General features: G+C 39.0%; 1 protein-coding gene across 2 annotated transcripts in view; it reads left to right on the top strand.

The window, feature by feature from the left end:
• LOC101438270 (phospholipid-transporting ATPase FetA-like) overlaps nucleotides 1–22340 on the top strand; it is a 216293-nt gene that overhangs the window by 85310 nt on the left and 108643 nt on the right. For both annotated transcript variants that reach the window (XR_011649425.1, XM_058302050.1), the window contains exon 4: nucleotides 21716–21774. Coding sequence is in view for 1 of the 2 variants with exons in the window: in XM_058302050.1 (XP_058158033.1) it covers nucleotides 21716–21774 (59 nt within the window). In the remaining variant the exon portion in view is untranslated. The remainder of the gene's footprint in view (nucleotides 1–21715; nucleotides 21775–22340) is intronic.

Here is a 22340-nt window from a genome sequence, read left to right on the forward strand (position 1 = left end):
TATTTTCCCACTGTACTATGCTTTTCCCCCACTTTTTAAAATTTTTAAGTGTATTTTTTTGAAGATATATACATCACAAAAAACGTTACATTAAAAAATATAAGAGGTTCCCATATACCCCACACCCCACTCTCCCCACTCCTCCCACATCAACAACCTCTTTCATCATTGTGGCACATTCATTGCATTTGATGAATACATTTTGGAGCACTGCTGCACTGCATAGATAATAGTTTACATTGTAGTTTACACTCTCCCCCAGTATATTCAGTGGGTTATGGCAGGATGTCCAGCATCTGTCCCTGCAATATCATTTGGGACAACTCCAAGCACATGAAAAGATGCTCAAAATCACTTGCTGTTAGGGAAATGCAAATCAAAACTACAATGAGATACCTTCTTACTTCCATAAGATTGGCAGCTATTAAAAAAACAGAAGACTACAAGTGTTGGAGAGGATCTGGTGGAATGGGAATACTCATCCATTGCTGGTGGCAATGCAGAAGGATCCAGCCATTCTGGAGGACAGTTTGGCGTTTCTCAAAAAACTAGCTATTGATTTGCCATATGACCCAGCAGTTTCACTGCTGGGTAGATACCCAGAAGAACTGAAAACAAGGTCACAAACCAATATATGCACACCAGTGTTCATAGCAGCATTATTCACTATTGCCAAAAGTTGTACTGTGCTTTAAAACATTGTAGATGCCATATTACCTATTGTCTGCCACTTTTTGTGCTCTCATCTATTAGTGCAATGGAATAGTTGTATTCTGTTGTTCTGGGTTTCTTTCGTCCCAGAATCCCACGAGGGAAGGTCATTTTTCAAATAGAAGTACCTTTTTTTTTTTTTTTTATTGACTTTGTAATAATATTACATTAAAAATATATATGTGAGGTCCCATTCAACCCCACCCCCTCACCCCCCTCTCCCCCCCCAACAACACTCGTTCCCATCATCATGACACATCCATTGGATTTGGTAAGTACATCTTTGGGCACCTCTGCACCTCATAGACAATGGTCCACATCATGGCCCATACTCTCCTCCATTCCATCCAGTGGGCCCTGTGAGGATCCACGATGTCCGGTGATCACCCCCGAGGCGCCATCCAGGGCAGCTCCACATCCCAAATACGCCCCCACCTCTCATCTCTTCCTGCCCTTCCCCATACCCATCGTCCACCATGTCCACTTTTCCCAATCCAATGCCACCTCTTCTATGTGGACATAGATTGGTCCACATAGATTGGTTGTGTCCATTGCACCTCTATGTCAAGAGGAGGCTCAGATTCCACATGGATGCTGGCTGCCATCCTCCCATTTTCTGTTGTAATCACTCTAGGCTCCATGGTGTGGTGATTGTCCTTCTTCAACTCCATCTTAGCTGAGTGTGGTAAGTCCAATAAATCAGATTGTAGGTGCTGGAGTCTGTTGAGGCTCAGGACCTGGCTATCACATTATCAGTCCAGAGATTCAAATCCCCTAACTATATCTTAAACCCCAACGTTAACTACACCTCCAGCAGATTAGTATGAAAGTCTTATGAAGGGAGATCCCATCTGAGTCCAGATTCATCACACATAAACACCATTTCCAGAGAGGGGCCATCTGCCCTGGTAGTAAACCCCATCGGCCATGACCATAACTCTCATGGGTCTCTTTAGCCTTCATAGGAACCAATATCTGGGGGTTGTATCTGCTTTATCTGTCTCTCTGACTCTGCTCAGTTGTGCATGAGGGCAATCCTTCTGCCAGCCTCCAGACTCTTTTTTAGAAACTCGTAGCCATATAAACTCATTTCTCCTTTCCATTTCCCCCTTACTTTAGGTCAAACAGCATTTTAAAGTCATGTTATTTTATGTAGACATGGATATTCTGCTGATCCGCATTGAACCTTCCATATAAGGTCCTTTTCCAGTTGCATCATCAGTTGGTATTTGATAGTGGTCCCTCGTTGCCAGGGAGACTCATCCCCGGGTGTCATGTCCCACGCTGGAGGGAAGGCATTGCATTTACATGCTGAGTTTGGCTTCGAGACTGGCCACATTTGAGTAACATGAAGGCTGACAGGAGGAAATTCCCAGGCACAATGTTGCTCTAGGCCTTGTTCTTATTTTAGGTTTATCAGCTCACAAGCATAGTCATTAGCATCAGGGGCTCACTGTTGAACCCTCACTCCCTCCCGGTCCCTGCTGCTGTACCTGGGAGACTATCGCTGCTCCCCTAGGGACCACGACAGAGCACCACTGGCCAGGAACCCAGTACCCCCCCTGCTGGGTTTTTAATTGTTGCCACTATGAGTATATCCAATCATTACCATGCACCCTGGACATATGTTCTGTACAGCTCCCTGTCAGCCATATATCACCTGTCATTGGTATCCCATACCAGTATCCCTCCATTGCCATTGTTGAAACACTCTGTGATCCAGAACTCCCCGAAATTTGAAGCCCAATATAATGTCATGGTCCCTTACTAGGGAATGGCATATAGCGATGGGTTTAAAGGATAGATAAAGAACTTGGATAAAGTTAGATAAAGAACTTAGATAAAGAATGTTGACTTGAAAAAATTCCACATCCTATCCTTTTCCCCCCCCCCCCCTAATTATTCAGCGTTTCTTCGTAGGAGTCCTAGACCACAGCAATGCATATATATAATATACAGCACTCCCATACATCCACCACAACACCTTTTTCCTTCCACAGCGATACTCTTACACCCTATTCACATCATATTTACTTAAGGTGATGTACAGAGTCTGAGATATTAGCTTTCTAACATGGTAATATCTGTGCTTACATTATGGTGCATACTTTAGGATACACAGTTCTTTACATTTTTAGTTCTCCTATGTTTTACATTATGGTTTACATTATCAGTCTGTCGTCTCCTATATGTTATGGTGTAATATTACATGTTTTATATCCATCCTTGTGTACTCTCAAGAAACTCCTCCCTTGCCCCCCATTTACTTTGGTTCCACACATTTAACGTCCATTTTCCCTTCCACCTTGGTGCCCACAGTGACAGTCAACCTCCGTTTCCTGAGGAGCCACTTCCAGAGATAGATGGAATAGTGTTTAGGGCCTAACTTGCTCATCTGCCCCAATGCCCTGGGAGCCACCCTTTCTCTCGAGGGATAGAGTTCCCTCTGTTTGGTGGCATTAGTCCTCCCCAGGATGTGGGTCCACCCCCACTCTCACTACTTGGGATTCTACCCCATGGTGTCACCCACTCTGGCAGAATGAGCATTTAGACATTCCCCAGGAGCTCGTCCTGCATCAGACCCTCCCCTCCGAGCATTCTAAACAGGTAACCCTCTTTATTATATTTTGATATTATTTTCTCGGCATTTTACTCTCCACCACCTCCTAACCCTCTCCTGTGTTCGTATGCTACCCCTCCCTCCCCCCACTTTTGGGCAACATTACCCAACCGTCCCTCCCCAGCCACCCTCAAACCCGTAAAGCCCCAACCAAAGGCAACCCCTTGCCCCCATTTTATCTCTTCTTTGTGTTCATACTTACCACCATCTCGTCTTAAGTTCCACCCCTGCAGACATCGGCTCATATCCTTCCTCCACCCTCCGATTTCCTGTAAGCCTATCGTTCAGTCTCTTGCTATCTAGGGCAGCTTGTTTATTTCATATCATTGAGGTCATGTAGTATTTGTCCTTCAATGTCTGGGTTGCTTCACTCAACATAAGGTTCTCAAGATTCATCCATGTTATCACATGTGTTTGTAGTGTGTTTGTTCTTACAGCTGAGTAGTATTCCATTGTGTGTATATACCACATTTTATTGATCCACTCATCTGTTGATGGGCATTTGGGTTGATTCCAACTTTTGGCAATAGTGAACAATGCTGCTATGAACATTGGTGTACATATATCGGTTTGTGTCCTTGTTTTCAGTTCTGCTGGGTATATACCCAGCAGTGGTATTGCTGGGTCATATGGCAAATCTATGGCTAGTTTTTTGAGAAACCGCCATACTGTCCTCCAGAATGGTTGGATCCTTCTGCATTCCCACCAGCAGTGGATGAGTGTTCCCCTTCCTTCACATCCTCTCCAGCACTTGTATTCTTCTGTTTTTTTCATAGCTGCCAATCTTATGGGTGTAAGATGGTATCTCATTGTAGTCAAATAGAAGTACCTTTGAACCAAATGACTCACTTCTTTTGTAAAATACTCAAACTTTTACAAACTTTGGCCTAGAGCTTTTTAAAATATATAATTTACTTATTTAATTGTGGTAACACATATATATGGCCTATGTCTTAATTGTGAGAGCCGTTTCAGAATTATCTGATTTTCTTATGTACAATGGGTAGACACTGTGACCTAAGAAAAGCCTGCTTTCTGCATACTTTGTAATACTCTCAAACTTTGGTTTACATCAAAATTACCTGGGAAACTTATTTGGGAGACAAATGTCACTTTGAAGATTCTAATTTAGTATATCTGGAATGGGTCCCAGACATCTGCATTTTAAACAAGTTCCTCAGATGATCCTGATGCATGAAGTTAAAAAAAAAAAAAAAAAAAAAACTGTTCTAGTGCCTCTGCCTGTTGTCAGAGAGAAATTCCTACTCTTCAGACTATAGTCTGTGAATCATATAAGTGTGTATTTGTGTGTGTGTTTGTACATCTGTGTGCATTCTGGGTATACTACATAATTTAGACATGTGGCATGGAAACTTTATCCTATTTCATCTAGTTAGCAGAGAGGCTGAAGCATCAATTCTCTACTAACCCCTGAGGGCCCCTGACAATGGTTGTTCCAAGAGATGGGGCGGTGATTGAACTTTCCCATAATCTCCATTAGGGAACCCCATTCTTTGATATGAACAATTTTTTGTTGTTGTTTGTTTTTTTTCATTAGGCCAGTAAAAAGAATTTATTTGGGAAATGGGGGAAAGAAGAGAGCTTGCTGAGAAATGGGAAAGATAGAAATACACACCAAGACTTGGTACGGGCCCCCTAGACAGAGAGAATGCCTGATAGGAACAATGAATGATTTTTCAATCTTAGGTAAAGTGATATTCAAATACAGCTTCAACCTTTTTGTGTCCCAGGTCCTTTCTATAAAGAAATCCTCGAGATTCCCAAGCCATTGTTGCCCTGATAAGAATTATTTCTTTGATTTCAAAAATCATACTTAACATTTTCCACAAGAAAAGAAATTACAACTGGGAATGATGACCTTGTTAATGGGCTCCTAGCTTTTACATTCTGTTTATTCCTTCTTTTCTTATCTACAGTGGACAAATATACTCATTTATCTCTAGCTCTTTGTTGACTCTTTAAAAGAAAAGGCATTACTATTGATAGAAAACAAAAATATATATATTTTAAAAATACATTTGAGTAGAAATCTTAGGGGCTTGACTCATAGTTTCTTCAGGAATTAGGCTTCAGAGAAAAGAATTTGGTGAGTTATCTCAGTGGACTGAAAGTGGGATTTCTGTGGAATCCAGGGATTTCCCCCAGATCTGAGCCAAAGAGTAGGATAAGGGAGATAAAAGTAAGTCAATATATTAATCTTTTTTGTAAAAATGAGCTTTATTTTTAGAGGAGTTTTAGAATTCCCATATAACCACCCCCTCACACCCACACACATTTAGTTTCCACTACTATTAATATCTTACATTAGTGTGGTACATTTGTTACAATTGATGAACCAATACTGAAGCATTGCTACTAAAGCATTGAAGTATTACTATAAACTAAAGTCTGTAGTTTACATTATGGTTTATATTTTGTGCTGTAAAGTTTTATAGGTTTTGACAAAGGTATAATGTCATGTTCCTCTCAATGCAGTATCATACTGAACCATTTCACTGCCCTAAAAATGTTTTGTTGTATCTATTCATCCCTTCCCCTCCCTTCTGAACCCCTGGCAACCACTACTTTTATATCAATGTTACAGATTATTCTGTTAATACTTTAATAACTATAATATCAATAAATCTACTTTGGCCCATGGTTACACTTCCCCCTTATGTTTGTTCATTCCTCAATCTCCAGGGATTTGGGATGATGTCTGCTCTTACTGCTTCAAACTGAGGAGGGACTTAGATATTATTGGGCAGGTGGAAGGAATTGTTTTGCTTGCAGCTGTAAATACTTGTTTTTTGGGAAGGTGACTTGCCCATCATCATTTTGTTGGTTATCCAGGGCAAGCCTGAAGAACTGGAGAGTAGGAGTTGGCCACAACTCTGCTGGGATTCAGGGCTCAACTCGCATATGAAATGCTCCAAAGATTTAAGTCTCTGAGAGAGATATTTAAATTGGTATGTTGATAATTATAGGTTGAAATAAAAGGAGTAGAAGAATCACGAGTAGGGGAATTATAAATGAGTATAACTATGTTATATAGGGGAAATAAATTATCATATATTCCTGTATAGGACTCACCAAGGGAATATTGATTTCATGAGAAGATATGCTTTGCCCCTGATGTCTGATTATTCCTAGAGTGCTCAAGGGCACTTTTGCTTGAGGCTTTATTTACTGGTGCAGTTGGTGAAATCTGCCTGAGATCTGCATAAGCATAACCTCCAGAATGACCTCCCACCTCACTTTAAAATCTCTTAACCATAAAAACTCTTTGTATTTAATGTTTCCCCCTTTTGGTCTAGGTCTTTTTTCATGTTCATCATTGGTTAGCATTTGATAATGATTCCTGAGTGCCAGGAAGGTTCATCCCCAGAAGTCATTTCCAACATTGGGAAGAAGGTAGTGAGTTCATTTACTGCATTTGGCTTAGAGAGAGGCCACATTTGAGTAGCAAGGAGGCATTAATGATAATTAAGCTAAGTTTCATTTTTTATAGGAATAAGGTTCATAAGTACAAGCATTAAGACTGAGGGCCTATCTTTGATCCATCTTGAGTTAATTTTTGTATAGGGTATGTGATAGAGATCCTCTTTCAATCTTTTGGATAGGGATATCCAGTTCTCCTAGCATTAAAGAGACTGTTCTGTCCCAGCTGAGAGGACTTGGCAGCCTCGTCAAATATCATTTGGCTGTAGATGTGTGGGTCTATTTCTGAACTCTCAGTTTGGTTCCATTGGTCAGCATGTCTATTCTTGTGCCAGTGCCATGTAATTTTCACCCCTGTAGCTTGGTAATATGCATTAAAGTGAGGTAGTGTGAGTCCTCCAACTTTGTTGGGGTTTTTTTGTTTGTTTTTTATTTTTCCCAAGATGTTTTGGCTATTTGGTGACCCTTACCCTTCCATATAAATTTGACAATTGGCTTTTCCATTTCTTAAAAAACGTGCTGTTGGAATTTTTATTGGGATTGCACTGAATCTGTAAATCAGTTTGCGTAAAATTGACATCTTAATGATGTTTAGTCTTCCAATCCATGAACATGGAATATCCTTCCAAAAATGTTAATCTTTTGATGTATACTTTTATTTTAGTATTTTTTAGATTATAAAAGTATACATATACATTTTAGGAAACTAGGAAAATATATGTCAAGCAAGAAATAAACTAAGCTAAACAATGGCATTTATTTGGGGTCTTAAAATTACAATTCTGGGAGCAAAGATTCAGATAACAACTCAAATTGTGTCCCATTTTGGCCTTTCCAGGCAGGAGTTTTTATATATATATTTTTTTAAGATTTATTTTTTATTTTATTTCTCTCCCCTTCCCAACCCCTCCCGTTGTCTACTCTCTGTGTCCATTATGCTGTGTGTTCTGTGTCCACTTGTATTCTCAGCGGCACCAGGAATCTGTGTCTCTTTTTTGGTTGCATCATCTTGCTGCATCAGCTCTCTGTGTGTGCAGTGCCACTCCTGGGCAGGCTGTGCTTTTCTCACGTGGGGTGGCTCAGTGCAGGGTGCACTCCTTGCATGTGGGGTTCCCCTATGTGGGGGACAACCCTGTGTGGCAAGGCACTCCTTGTGGGCGGCAGAGCTATGTGTGGGCCAGCTCACCACACAGGCCAGGAGGCCCTGGATTTGAACCCTGGACCTCCCATATGGTAGGCAGACACTCAATCAGTTGAGCCACGTCCGCTTCCCAAGAGTTTTTAAATAAAAAGACTAGTCAAGTTCCTTGTGATTGGTAGATTATTGGGGTATTTCAGTTGTCCTTCAGGTTAGACAGTTAACTGAATTCTTTGTTTTGTGGTTTATGATGTCCAGATATCCTTGGGGTTTTTGCTTGAAGCTTTGTATATTTTGGCAGTTTGTGATATCTGGCTTATATTTGCCTAAGAGTAATCTTCAGAATGACCTCCTGAGCTGATTTTAAATCTCTTGGCCATAGTAACTCTATTTTGTTTTACTTCTTGTAACATATGAAAGCTCAAAGAAGAAAAGAAAATCCACCTATTCATTCCTTCAATAAATATTTATTGAGCATCTACTATGTGCCAGTTACTGTTCTAGACATTAAAGATAAAGCAGTAAACAAAACACAAACATTTATACCTTCATGGAGGCTACATTTTAGTGGAAAAGACAGACATTATATAAGATTATTAAATAGAATATATAGAATTGTAGAAAGTAATAAGTACTACGGAGAATATAAAATATTATTGACAGGTTGGAGGGGAACTTGCAATTTTGCATAGGGTGACCAGGAAAGGATTCATTTAGAACAAGGCCTTTGGGTACAGTCCTAAAGAAAATAAGGCAATGAAACACACAGATTTGGGGGGTGTAGGAGTGGGAGGGAGAACATTCTAGGCAGAGAGAATGATAAGGGTAAACGCCCTGAAGCAGAAGCATGTCTAGAATGTTTGAAGAGGTTACTATGGTTGAAACAATAGTGTTGGGACAGTAGGAGGAGCAGCAGTCAGAGGAATAAAGAATGGGTGAAATGATAGCTTTCTAATTGTGAGGGCTTTGGCATTTTCTCTAAGTAAAATGGGAACAGAATAAGGAACATGATCTCAAGTTTTATATAATCATTCTGACTGCTGTGCTATGGATGGACTGAAGGACAGAAGCAGGGAGACCTGTTAAGCTATTGCAATAGTACAGCAAGAGGTGATGGTGTCTTGGGCCAGAGTGGAAGCAGTGAAGGTGGTGGGAAGTGGCTGGATTCTGAATATATTTTGAAGATAGCACCAACATTTATTTGTGATATGTGAGAGAAAGATAAATTGAGTATGACTTCAAGTTTTTTGGCCTATGCAATGGGAAGAATGAAGTTGCAAAAAAGATAAGGAGGAACCACTAAAGGAGAATGAGAACGCGAGGCCATGGAGGTAGGAGGGAAACCAGGAAAGTAAAGAATATATTTCTAGGATGAAAGAGTGTGAAATTGGGTCACATGCTCCTGGTAGGTCAAGTGAGATAAGAATTTGAGAAATGCCTATTGGATATAGCAACATAGAGCTCATTGGTAATTTTACTAGTGGTAGAGGTGAAAGTCTACTTGGATTGAGTATAAGAGAAAATGAGAGGAGAAATTGGGACAGTGAGTTTGGACATGTCTTTTAAGAAGTTTTGCTATAAAGGTAAGAAGAAAATGGGGAGATAGCTAGAGGGAGGACTGAAATTAAGACAGAGTTAAGACTTTTTAGATCAGAGAAATAACAGCATTCTTATGGAAATGAGAACATAGACATGAAAAAATTGATACCACAAAAAAGAGAGGGGAATTACTAGAGCAATGTTCTTGGGTTAAGTAAGAGGGGATGGGATCTAATGGATAAATGGAGTATAGCTGGTCTTAGCTAAGGGATCAGGCACAGTTCATTCATAGTAACAAGAATGAAATCAGAATATATGGGCACAGCTGCCGGGAGGTGGATGGCTATGGTAGAAGGACCCTAAGGACTTCTTTTTCTGAGGGCTTCTATTTTCCCAATGAGAAGCTGATGGTAATAATGAAGGAGAAGGGGCTTCTATTTTCCCAATGAGAAGCTGATGGTAATAATGAAGGAGAAGGTTTTGAAGGTTTGAGGAAACAGGCAAAGGTATGAATTAGTCATCTAGGACAGCTGGAAAATGAATGAAATAGGAAAATACACTGTGATTGTCATATACCATTAATAACCCATATGAGGTTAATGATCATGAATTTGAGGTGATGTCTTTCAGTATGGAAGTATGTTTTTTCCTCCAGCCACATTCAGCTGTAAGAGTGTAGGCATGAAATAGTCAAAGAGTTGGATTTACTCAAGGTTATGGAATTTAACAAAGCAAAAGAAAGACAAAGGCATTGAGGATTTATGCAAGCAAGTGATTATAATGGACTGGAATTTAAGTTTGGTAAGAAGAAAAGTAAAGATAAGAGAAGGATGAAAAGATCATAGAATTGTTGAACCAAATCCCAGGGCTGAAGACTTGGGAATCATAGCACTAAAGGAAAATAGGTGGAAATTTGAAGGTGGTGGTCAGAGAGTGAGATAAATGAATTTGCGATTGTAGAGGTATAAATGACAGTATTGGTAATGACAGTGTCTAGGGAATGACTATGGGAAAGTGGTTGACGTAATATGGAAGACAGATTACTGGAGGAAAGGAAGTCAGGAAACCTGAGAGGCAAGTTATTGGAAGGCTTGACTATGTGAATATTGATAGCACTAAGATACATATAGGGGCCCAAAATGTTAAACTATTTTTAAAGTATCAAAAAGGTTATTACTATAGCTATATATAGTCACTTCAGAAAAATAAGAAAATAAAGGAGGAAATAAAACTCAACCATTATACCACCTATAATTACTATTAATTTTTCATGTTTATCCTCTAAACTTTTTCCTATATATTTTTCCTTACAAAAATGGGATCATATATGTAGTTTCATAACTCCTTCTTTGCACTTAATATTTTAAACTTAACAGTATAGTAAAAACATATGTCCATGTCTAGCCAATTATGCTACAAAATTTCTATGTATAAAAGTTAACATACCCCTATTGTTAGATATTTAGTTTGTTTTCAATTTTTTGCTATTATAAATATCTATGTAATGTATGAACATCCACATGAATATGGTTATTTCTTTAGGGTCTATTGCTAGCAATTATATTGCTGAGTCAATTTAAACATTTTAAAGTTTCTATACATATTTCCAAATTGTCGTTCAAAAAGTTCACATCTCAATTTTGAGAGTGCTGTTTCCCCCATTCCTCTACACTACTAATTATAATATTTTAAAATCATGATGTCAATTTGATAGATGAGGAATTATATTACATTGTTATTTTAATTTATATTTCTTTGATTGCTAGTAGAATTGGACATTTCCTGGTATTTTTATCTTGTAAACTGCCTATTCATGTCCTCTGTTGTCCTCTTTCTAAATTTTCTTGCCCTATTTATTCTTCCACATATGCTATACAGTCATTTTGTTTAGTTCAAAATATATTCCTTTAGGATTATTACTGGAATAATTAAAAATCATAGACTTGACTTGGCGATGTCACCTTTACACTAGAAACATGGTATGTTAAAAAATATCCCTCTGTAGTTTCAAATTTATGTGTGTTTATGAACATTTCTTGTTGAGTTTATTACCAATATAGTAATTACAATTGTGAGAGGGATTTCTGATTTCATTATATTGCTCATTCATAGAAAGATTACTGATTTTTATAATTTTTATAAATTTATATTTTAGTCAGTTATCTTACTGATTGCTCTTATACATTCTAAGAATATTTCATTTGGTTATTTTGAATTTTCTAGGTAGACAAACCTAGAAATTAATGATGGTCTTGTCTGTTCAGTTTTGTTTTTTAAATTTATTTTATTAATTTCTCCCCACCCCCTTGTTGTTCACACTTGCTATGTCTGTTCGTCTTCCTTGTTTCTTTAGGAGTTACCGGGAGCTGAAACCAGGACCTCTGATGTGGGAGGGAGGTACCTAATTGCTTTTGAGCCACTTCTGCTCCCTGCTTTATTGTGTCTCTCATTATGTTTTTCCTCCCCATGTCTCTTGTTATGTCATCTTGTTGTGTCAGCTTGCCATGCCTGCCATGGCACTAGCTCACTGTCTTCTTTAGGAGGCATGAGGAACCAAACCACAGACCTCCCATGTGGTACATGGGAGCTCAGTCACTTCAGCCACGTCCGCTTGCCTCCATTACGTTCTTTTTTTTTTCTTTCCCTCCCCCTCCTCTCTTCCCCCATCTTTGCTCTGCTGTTTTTGCTGACTGTATCCATTCTCTGTGTGATCTTCTGTATCTATTTCTTTTTTTTTTTTTTTTTTTTTTTGTCTTCTCTTCTCATCTTTCTCCCCTAGGATTTACTGGGATTCGATCCTGGGGACCTCTCATGTGGAGAGAGGTTCCCTGTCAATTGTGCCACCTCAGTTCCTGGTCTCTGCTGCACTTCACCTTGACTCTCCCCTTTGTCTCTCTTTTGTTGCATCATCATCTTACTGCTTGACTCACTTGCGTGGGCACTGGCTCACTGCGCAGGCACTCAGCTTGCTGCGCAGGCACTCAGCTCTTCATGTGGGCACTAGCTCACCACACAAGCACACTTTCTCTTCATCTTTTTCACCAAGAGGCCCCGGGGATTCAACCTGGGTCCTCCCACATAGTAGGCAGAGGCCCTATCACTTGAGCCACATCCACTTCCTGTATGTTTGGTTTTTGATACTCACACTTTATTTCTTTTTCCTGATTTATAGCAATGACTAGAATTTTCAAAATAATGTCAAAATAATAATGAGCATACACTATTCTTGATTTTAATGAAATTGTCTTTAGTCACTCACCATTAACTATACTGCTGGCTATTTGTTTCAAATAATTTTTAATCCATGAAAGGAAGTATCCTTCTATTTTTAACTACAACAAAGATAAACAACACCAACAGTGAGGAGGAGGGAAAAAAAAAATAGCATTTTCCAAGACCAGGCACTGTGCTTATCAATTTAATACATTATCTTAGTCCTTATAACAACCCTATGAGGTATGATATAAACACTATTAATATCCACATTTTAAAGAAAATGCTGCCATTTTCCATATTATATTCCCCCAACTATTAATATTATGCAGTTGAATATATTTATCTCTTCTTTTAGGATCTCTGGGTTTCCTGACATGGTTAAAAAGATCTTCTGAACTTTGAGGTTATTACATACAGTTTACTAAGTTTCCTTAAAATATGTTTAATGTTTTTCAGAAAAAGCCACTTAACAAACTAAGAATAGAAGGGAACCTCCTCAACCTAATAAAAGGCATATATAAAAAATTCACAACAAAACATCATACTTAGTGGTGAAAGACTGAAAACTTTGCCCCAGGGAAGCAGATGTGGCTCAACTGATAGCATGTCCACCTACCATATAGGAGGTCCAGGGTTATATACTCAGGGCCTCCTGGCCCATTTGGTTAGCTGGACCATGCGCAGTGCTGCCACATGCAAGGAGTACCATGCCATGCAGGGGTGTCCCCTGCGTAAGGGTGACCCATGTGCAAGGAATGCACCCCACAGAGAGAGCCACTCTGCATGAAAAAAGTGCAGCCCACCCAGGAGTGGTACCACATACACAGAAAGCTGATGGAGCAAGATGACGCAATAGAAGAGACATAGATTCCAGGTGCCGCCTGACAAGAATACAAGCAGACACAGAGGAACACACAGGAAATGGACACAGAGAATAGACAATGAGGAGTTGGGGGAGGGGCGGGGAGAAAAATAAATAAAATCTTTAAAAAAACAAACAAACTTTGCCCCTAAGATCAGGAAGAAGAAAAAAATGTCCACTCTCATCACCTCTTTTCAACATGTACTAGAGGTCCTATCCAAGCAGTTAGGCAAGGAAAAAAAAAGACATTCAGATTGGAAAAAAGCAAAATTATCTCTATTTGTAGATGACATTATTGTATAATATATATAGAAAACCCTTAAAAATTCATAGAAAAATTCATAGAAAAAAACCTTTAGAGATTAACTAGTTCAGCAACATTGTAGGATACAAACTCAATATACAAAAATCAGTTGTATTCTATATACTTGTAATGAACAGAGAATGAAATTAAAATAGTATCAAAAAGAATAAAATACTTAGGAATAAATATAACAAAAGAAATGCAGAACTTGTACACTGAAAACTACAAAACATTGTTGAAAGAAATCAAAGAAGACATACTAAATTGAAAGACATCCCATGTTCATGGATTGGAAAGCTTAATATTGTTACAATGGCAGTACTCCTCAAATTGATCTACATACTCAATGCACTCCCTACTAAAATTACAACTGCCTTTTTTTCATGAATATACAAGCTGATCATAAAATTCATATGGGGATGCAAGAGACCCCAAATAGCCAAAACAATCTTGAAAAAGAAGAACAGAGTTGGAGGCATCCCATTTCCTGATTTCAGAAGTTGTAGTAAGCAGGACAATGTGGTACTGGCATAAAGATTTACATAGAGACCAATGGAATAGAATTTAGCATCCAAGGGTGCCAAGTCCATTCAATGGGGAAAGAATAGTCTTTTCAACAAATGGTGCTGGGACAACTGGAGAGCACATGCAAAGAAAAAAGAATTTGGACCCAACATCACTCCATATGAAAAAACTATCTCAAAAAGAATCAAAGACCTAAATGTAAGAGCCAGAACTATAAAACTCATATAAAGAAACATAAGAAGTAAATCATCATGACCTTGGATTAGGCAGTGGCTTCTTTCTGGAGTAATTGTTCTAAAATTTTTTTATGGTGGTGAACACATAACATTGTGTTTATACTAAAAGCCTTTGATAAACTGTATCATATGTGAATATATCTCAATAAAACTGCTTTAAAAAAAAAAAAATCGTATGTAGGCAAATCACAACTGAGTCCAACTCTGTCACCCTGGGGAGCATAAATTCCAAAGTAGGGCCCACTGGCAAGGCACCAAACTCCTGAGCTATCTGCCCTGACTATAGTGTCTGGATGTTTCCACAGCCCTCATGGCTCTTCTGTTCTTCTAGTTAAACCTATAATTAGTACTAGAGTTGGTAGGTGTACAGCCAAGAGACTTAAATCTTTGGACTGTCCATGTGCCAACTGGACCCTGAATCTCAACAGAGTTGCAACACCTACTCTACAGTTCATTGGTCTCACACTGGATAACTAGCAAGGAGGTGATGATGGACAACTACCATACCAAAGAACCAAGAGAGTCTACATTGCAAGGAAGAGAGTCCCATCCATCAGCCCTATGGGATCATAGCCCCCTCTCAATTAGAGTTGGAGTAGATATCACAATCCCAGAATCCTCAGGATTGGGGAATGAACTATACACTAAAGTAGACTTACTGGTATTCTACTATAGACTTATTGTGATCCTAGCAATGGAAGAAACTATATCACTGATGCGTAGGCAGTGGCCACTGGAGGTTCTGAGGGCAGGGAGAGGGAAAAACAGGGGTAATGCTGGGGCATTTTCTGGACTTGGGAATTGTTCTGAGTGGCATTGCAATGATACATGCAGGCCATTATATATCTTGCCATAACCTGCAGAATTGAGTGGGAGAGAGAGTAAACTACAATGTAAACTTTAATGCATGCTTAGTGGCAGTGCTCCAGTATGTGTTCATCAATTGTAACAAATGTACCATACTAATGAAGAGTGTTGTTAATGTGGGAAAGTGTGGGAGGGGTAGGGTATGGGGCATATGGGAATCCCCTACATTTATTTTTTAAGATTTTTTTAAAAATTTATTTCTCTCCCCTCCTCCCCCCCGCCCAGTTGTCTGCTCTCTGTGTCCATTCACATGTGTTCTTCTGTGACCACTCCTATCCTTATCAGTGGCACCGGGAATCTGTGTTTCTTTTTGTTGCATCATTGTTGTGTCAGCTATCCGTGTGTGCGGCACCATTCTTGGGCAGGCTGCACTTTCTTTTGTGCTGGGTGGCTCTCCTTATGGGGCGCACTTCTTTCACGTGGGGCTCCCCTACACAGGGGACACCCCTGCGTGGCACAACACTCCTTGCACGCATCAGCCCTGCACATGGGCCAGCTCCACACAGGTCAAGGAGGCCCGGGGTTTGAACCATGGACCTCCCATGTGGTAGGTGGACGCCCTATCCATTGGGCCAAGTCCGCTTCCCCCCTACATTTTTTAAATATACTATTTATGTAATTTAAGTATCTTTATAAAAAAAAAATCAAAGACCTAAATGTAAGAGCCAAAATAATAAAACTCTCATAAAGAAGCATAAGAAGTAAATCTTCATGTTCTTAGATTAGGCAATGGTTTCTTAGCAACAACAACACAAGCAACCAAAGAGAAAAAACAAATAAATCAGACTTCATCAAATTTAAAAGCTTTTCTGCTTCAAAGGAAACTATCAAGAAAGTGAAAAAGGCAACTCACAGAATGGGAGAAAATATTTTCAAATCATATATTTGATAAGTGTCTAGTATCCAGAATATATAAAGAACTCTTACAAGTGAGTGATTCAAAAATAACAATTTATAAATTGACAGAGGATTTGAATACACAGTTCTCCAAAAGGCCAATGGCTCATAAAAAGATGCTTGTTTATCATGTATGAATGATATACTTCAATTTAAAAAAACGTAAAAAAAAATGTAAGGCAGGAATTTATTTTTGGAAAATGCCTGTCCTATTAAAAAATAGAATTAAAGTACTGATTTAATTTGAAAAAAAAAAAGATGCTTGTTCAACATCATCATTAGTCATCAGGAAAAAGCAAATCAAAACCTTAATGAGATGGATGCCACTTTGCCTTACTAAAATGGCTAAAACATAAAAGACAGACAATAACAAGTTCTGGCAAGGATGTGGAGAGAAGTGGGATTTTCATACATTGCTGGTAGAAATATAAAATGGTATAGCTGTTGTGAAAAAAGTTTGGCTGTTCCTCAAAAAGTTAGACATAGAGTTGCCATATGATCAGTAATTCTACTCCTAGGTATATACCCAAGAGAATTGACAATATATGTTCACACAAAAACTTGTACACAAATGTTCATAATATCACTATTCAGAATAGCCAAAAAGTGGAAACCACCCAAATATCCATCAACTGATGAATGGATAAGCAAAACATGGTATAGCCATACAATAGAATTCATCCATAAAAGGAATGAAATACTCAAACATGCCACAATATGGTTGAATCTTGAAAACATTATTATGCTAAGTGAAAGAAGCTGTCACAGAAGACTACATACATATTGCATGATTCCATTTATATGAATTATCCAGAATCAGCAAATCATAAGTTCAGAAAGCAGGTAAGTGGTTGCCAGGGTCTTGGGAGAAGGGGATGTAGGGAGTGACTGCCTAACAGGTATGGGGTTTCCTTTTGGTTTGATGAAAATGTTCTGGAACTAGATAGAAGTGATGGTTGCATAACATTGTTAATGTGCTAAATGACACTGAGTTATATACTTTAAAATGGTTTGGTGGTAAATTTTGTTATATGTATTTTACCATGATTAAAATGCAATATAATGGTAAATGATAGTGATTACAGTGTATATATGTTATTTCCTAATTTAATTTCATTTAATTTTTATACTTCTGATTTCTTTTTTTCTTTATTTTCTTTTAAATGTTACATTAAAAAAATATGAGGTCCCCATATATCCCCTACCCACCTCATGCCACTCCTCCCACATCAACAACCTCCTCCATCATCGTGGCACATTCACTGCACCTGGTGAATACGTTTTGGAGCACTGCTGCACCACATGGACAGTGGTCTACATTGTAGTCTCTACTCTCCCTCATTCCACCTAGTGGGCCATGGCAGGACACACAATGTCCAGCATCTGTCCCTGCAGCACCACACAAGGACAACTCCAAATCCTGAAAATGCCTCCACATTATATCTCTTCTCCCCTCTCCCTACCATCAGCAGCTACCATGGCCACTTTCTCCACATCAATGCTATAATTTCTTCGATTACTAGTCACAATAGTTCCACAACAGAACACCAGTAAGTCCACTCTAATCCATACTCTATTCCTCCATCCTGTGGACCCTGGGATGTTTATGTCCAGTCCCCCTCTACATCAAGAGGGGGCTTAGATTCCATATGGGTGATGGATGCAATTCTCCTACTTGCAGTTGTAGGCACTCTTGGCTCCTTGGTGTGGTGGTTGAACTTCTTTGCCTCCCTGTTAGCTGGCCAGGGTAAGTCCAATAAACCAGAGGGTAGGAGTTGCAAGTCTGCTGAGGCTCAGGGCCTGGCTGTCACATGGAAAGTCCAGAGATTCTGGTCTCCTGAGTATACACCAACCCCAATGCCATCCACAGATCCAGTAAAAGTAACAGAAGAGGCATGTGTAGAAAGGTAATATCTGAGTCCAACTCCATCACACTCAGGAACACAAACTCCAAAGTAGGGCCAACTGACATGGCACTGAACTCCAGAGTCATCTGCCATGATCATAGAACCTGTGGGTCTCTATATCCCTCAGAACCAGTACCTGGGTTTCTACCTATTTTGGCTGTCTCTGGTACCCTGCTGAGGCATGCATAAGCGTTACCCCTCTGATGACCTCCTGACTCTTTTTTGAAGACTCAGCCATATAAACTCATTCGTCCTTTCCATTTCCCCCTTTAACCCAAAGTAAAAAAAACAGTTTTTAACACCTGATATTACATGTAGGCTGAGATATTCTGCTGGTCTGAGTTGACCTTTTTATTCAAGGCCTTTTTCTAATTACATCTTCAACTGGTGCTTGATAGTAATCCCTTGGCCCCAGGGAGGCTCATCCCCAGGTGTCATGTCCCAAGGACACAAATTGATATATACACACCAATGTTCATAGAAGCACCATTCACTATTGCCAGAAGTTGAAACCAACCCAAATGCCCATCAACAGATGAATGGATAAATAAAATGTGGTATATCCATACAATGGAATACTACTCAGCTATAAAAACAAATACAGTACAAACACATGTGATAACATGGATGAATCTTGAGAACCTTATGTTGAGTGAAGCAACCCAGGCATTGAAGGAAAAATACTACATGACCTCTCTGGTATGAAATAAGTAAACTAAGCTATCTTAGAGAGCTAGAGACTAGATGATAGGCTTAAAGGAAGTTGGGGGGTAGAGGAAGGTTGTGAGCTGACACCTACATGGGTGAAACCTATGATAAGCTGGGGGTAAGTATTTGTACAGGGAAGAGATAAAATGGGGGCATAGGGATATCTTTGGGTGGGGCTTTGTGGGCTTGAGCGGGGCTAGGAATGAGAGAATGAGTCAGATGGCTCAAGAAATTTGGGGGAGGGTGGGGGAACATTTGAACATAGGAGATTTTCAGGTATGTGGTTGAAATTATAATGTAGCAAAAACTCTTTAGAAAATATAGTACAGAAGGTTACCTGTTTAAGATGCTTAAGAGGGGGTCATCTGACACAGGGCAAGTTTCTAAGGAGTGTGTGAGTGCTCGTTTTGTCATAATGGGTTATATCATTGGGTGGAGACCCATACAATGAGAGTGAAGGTATACCCACAACCTGGAGAGGACTGACATTCTCAAACAGAGGGAATTGTGTCTCTCGAGAGAATTGGTGGCTCCCAGTGGGTTAGGGCAGTCAAGTACGTCAAGCCCTCAGCATTGTTGCAAGTATCTCTGAATATGGTCCTTCAAGTAATGAAGATTGATTGTCACGGTGGGCCCTGAGGGGAGGGGGTAAGAGGTATTGAATGAACGGAATCAGTGTAACTATGGGGCAATGGAAGTGTTCCACAAGTCATGCAATGATGGATATAGGACATGTTAAATTACACTAAAAATGTATAAAAGTCTGTAGGCTAAAATGCAAACCATAATGTAAAACATAAGATAACTAAAAATTTAGAAAATTGTATAGTCTAAAATATAAACCATAATGTAAGCCCAAATAGAACTATGTTTGAAAGCTATTCTTTCAATATCTGTACATCAGCTGCAGCAAATATAATATGAACATGTAAAAAGATCATTGTTTGGGAAGGGACAAGGGTTTGATGTTGGATATGTGGGAGTACCATATATTGTATATGTGAATACTGTTATCCAAAACTTATGTGATTTCTTATTTGTTGAATAAAAACTTGTTTCTCAGTATCAAAAATGGAATAAAATATTGACACATGCTATAACATGGATGAACCTTGAAAACAAGATACTAAGTGAAAGAAGCCAATAACAAAAGATCACATAGTATATGATGCTATATAAATAAAGTGTCAAGAATAGGCAATTCCAAAAAGACATAAATATTAGTGGTTGGCAAGGGCTGGGAGGAAGAGGGAATTTGAAGTTACTATTAATGGGTGTGGGGTTTCTTTTTGGTGATGGTTGCACCTTACCAGTATACTAAATACATTGAATTATACACTCCAAAAGGATAAATTTCGTGGTATGTGAATTATATTTTAAAGAAAAAGAGCAGTTGCAGGGTTGGGATTTCAGGATCCAGAGCCAGAGATTCCTCTAAGAGGGTTAAAATGAGTGAGTTCAAGATCAGAGTAGTCTATATCCTAGAGGAGACTCTTTGAGGGCCAATGAAGAAGTTTCTTAAACCATGAACCAAGGAGGACCTTAGAGGGCCCAAAGAGGTTCAGAAAAGGATTCCCAGTATAAGCCTTAAACATAGGGTTTGTTAGGGACCACTCTGAGGGAAAAAACTTCTGTGGAGACAGTCTAGGAATTACTAGGTGAATTAGTGTTAGAAGGTCTAGAAGCATTGTCAACCATCAGGCTAAATTCTAGGTTGTTTGAGGTAATATTTAGGCTTAAGAGAACTGAGAAGTGCTTATTCCATATCAACTAAATAATTCAGGCATCTTCTCCTCCAGGAACACTTCCATGCCCTTTTCTACCTGACCCCAACCCAATCTCCTAGCACTCCTAACACCCCATGCTTACCTATATTATTGCTCTTACATTAGACTGAAATTTTTTTTATGTTTGTTTCTCCCACTAGGCATAGGAGTCCTGAGATGGTCAGGGATGATCTATTCCTCCTCTGGTAACCCTAGGACTTTGCACAGGGCCTGAGACATGAGGAGAACTCTATCAATGCTTGTTAAACCAAGGGATAACTGAAGAAATTACAGGAATTTTTCATTCAGAACAAAAAAAATGTATTGATAATATATATACTTTTAAAGATTTTTCATAACATGCTACCATGCTCACTATTTGTAATAGTTGGTAACACATATGTTTTGATGAGATGATTTCGTCATGGGTTATAGTAATCAGGCTACTCCTACTAAACTGTAAACCCCTTGAAATCAGTGACTATTTTACTCATCTTTTTATCTGCCCTTTCCCCACAGTATCTAGCACACTAGCTTCTATGCAGATGCTCAGTAATGATTTATTAATTTAAATTTAACTAGGCAAGATTAGGAAAGGCTAGCTTGGAAAAGAGCCTCAGATCTCCTTAAGACAAGGGCTGGAATTGACTTATGAGGGGGTTTCTGTGTTTGGCAGTAATGTTGGTACAGGATGAGGACCAACATAGTAGAGACATAGTCTAGGAATTACTAGATGTATTATGGGTGGAGAACTCAGGAGTTACTTATCATGTTATCTCCAGAAATCTTGAACACTTGAGGATTTACATTTTTATTCTATTTCTTGATTCTTTGACTACAAAAGACAAAATTCCATTTGAAGACAGATATCCTCAGCAAGAAAGTATGAGGATCTAGTGAAGTCTCCATTAGCAGCCAGCATCCAAGGCTTATCTACAGAAGGGCATCCTTCTCATCATTTCACTTTGCTTTTTTCAGAACAAGAGAGATATCTACAAGCCAACAACAGAGAATTCAATGCATTATTTGGATATCCGGTAAGTGTTGGGTCTCTGCCTATATCAAAGGGGGCTGGTTTTATCCCATAATATTCCCCTCTCTTGGTGGTACAGGTAATTCCTTGCAGATATGGATCCTAAAACATAGGTTCTACTTTCTTTCAAGCTCCTATACAGTGGTGGCCGGTGCAGTGAGGGTTCAGAAACCAAAATTAATCCAGTGACCTAAGCTCTGGGGAGAACATGTCTTTTAGATTTTGAGTTTTAGAGGTAACTCCTAGAAAAGAAATGATTCTAAAGAAATCATGTGAAGGGAGCAGAGATTATGGCTCCATACGAAACACATTCAGCAACTTTGAGTGTCACAAGAATCAACAATATGTAGGAAAGTATCCTATTTAGCCACTGAAGAAAAACTTAAAATCACAGTCACAGAATCTGAGGAATATTTGTTAGAAATATATCCACTACCCCCCAGCCAGCTCATACTCTTTGAAACCAGGAGATTCAATTTCAATTTTTTGTTGATATTTTTAAAATAGCAATAATAACATTTTTGATACTATGTGCCAGGTACTGTGTTACTGTGTTAAAACTGCACAATC

This window comes from Dasypus novemcinctus, chromosome 8, assembly GCF_030445035.2.
Source record: "Dasypus novemcinctus isolate mDasNov1 chromosome 8, mDasNov1.1.hap2, whole genome shotgun sequence".
In the NCBI taxonomy this organism is placed as follows: Eukaryota; Metazoa; Chordata; class Mammalia; order Cingulata; family Dasypodidae; genus Dasypus; species Dasypus novemcinctus.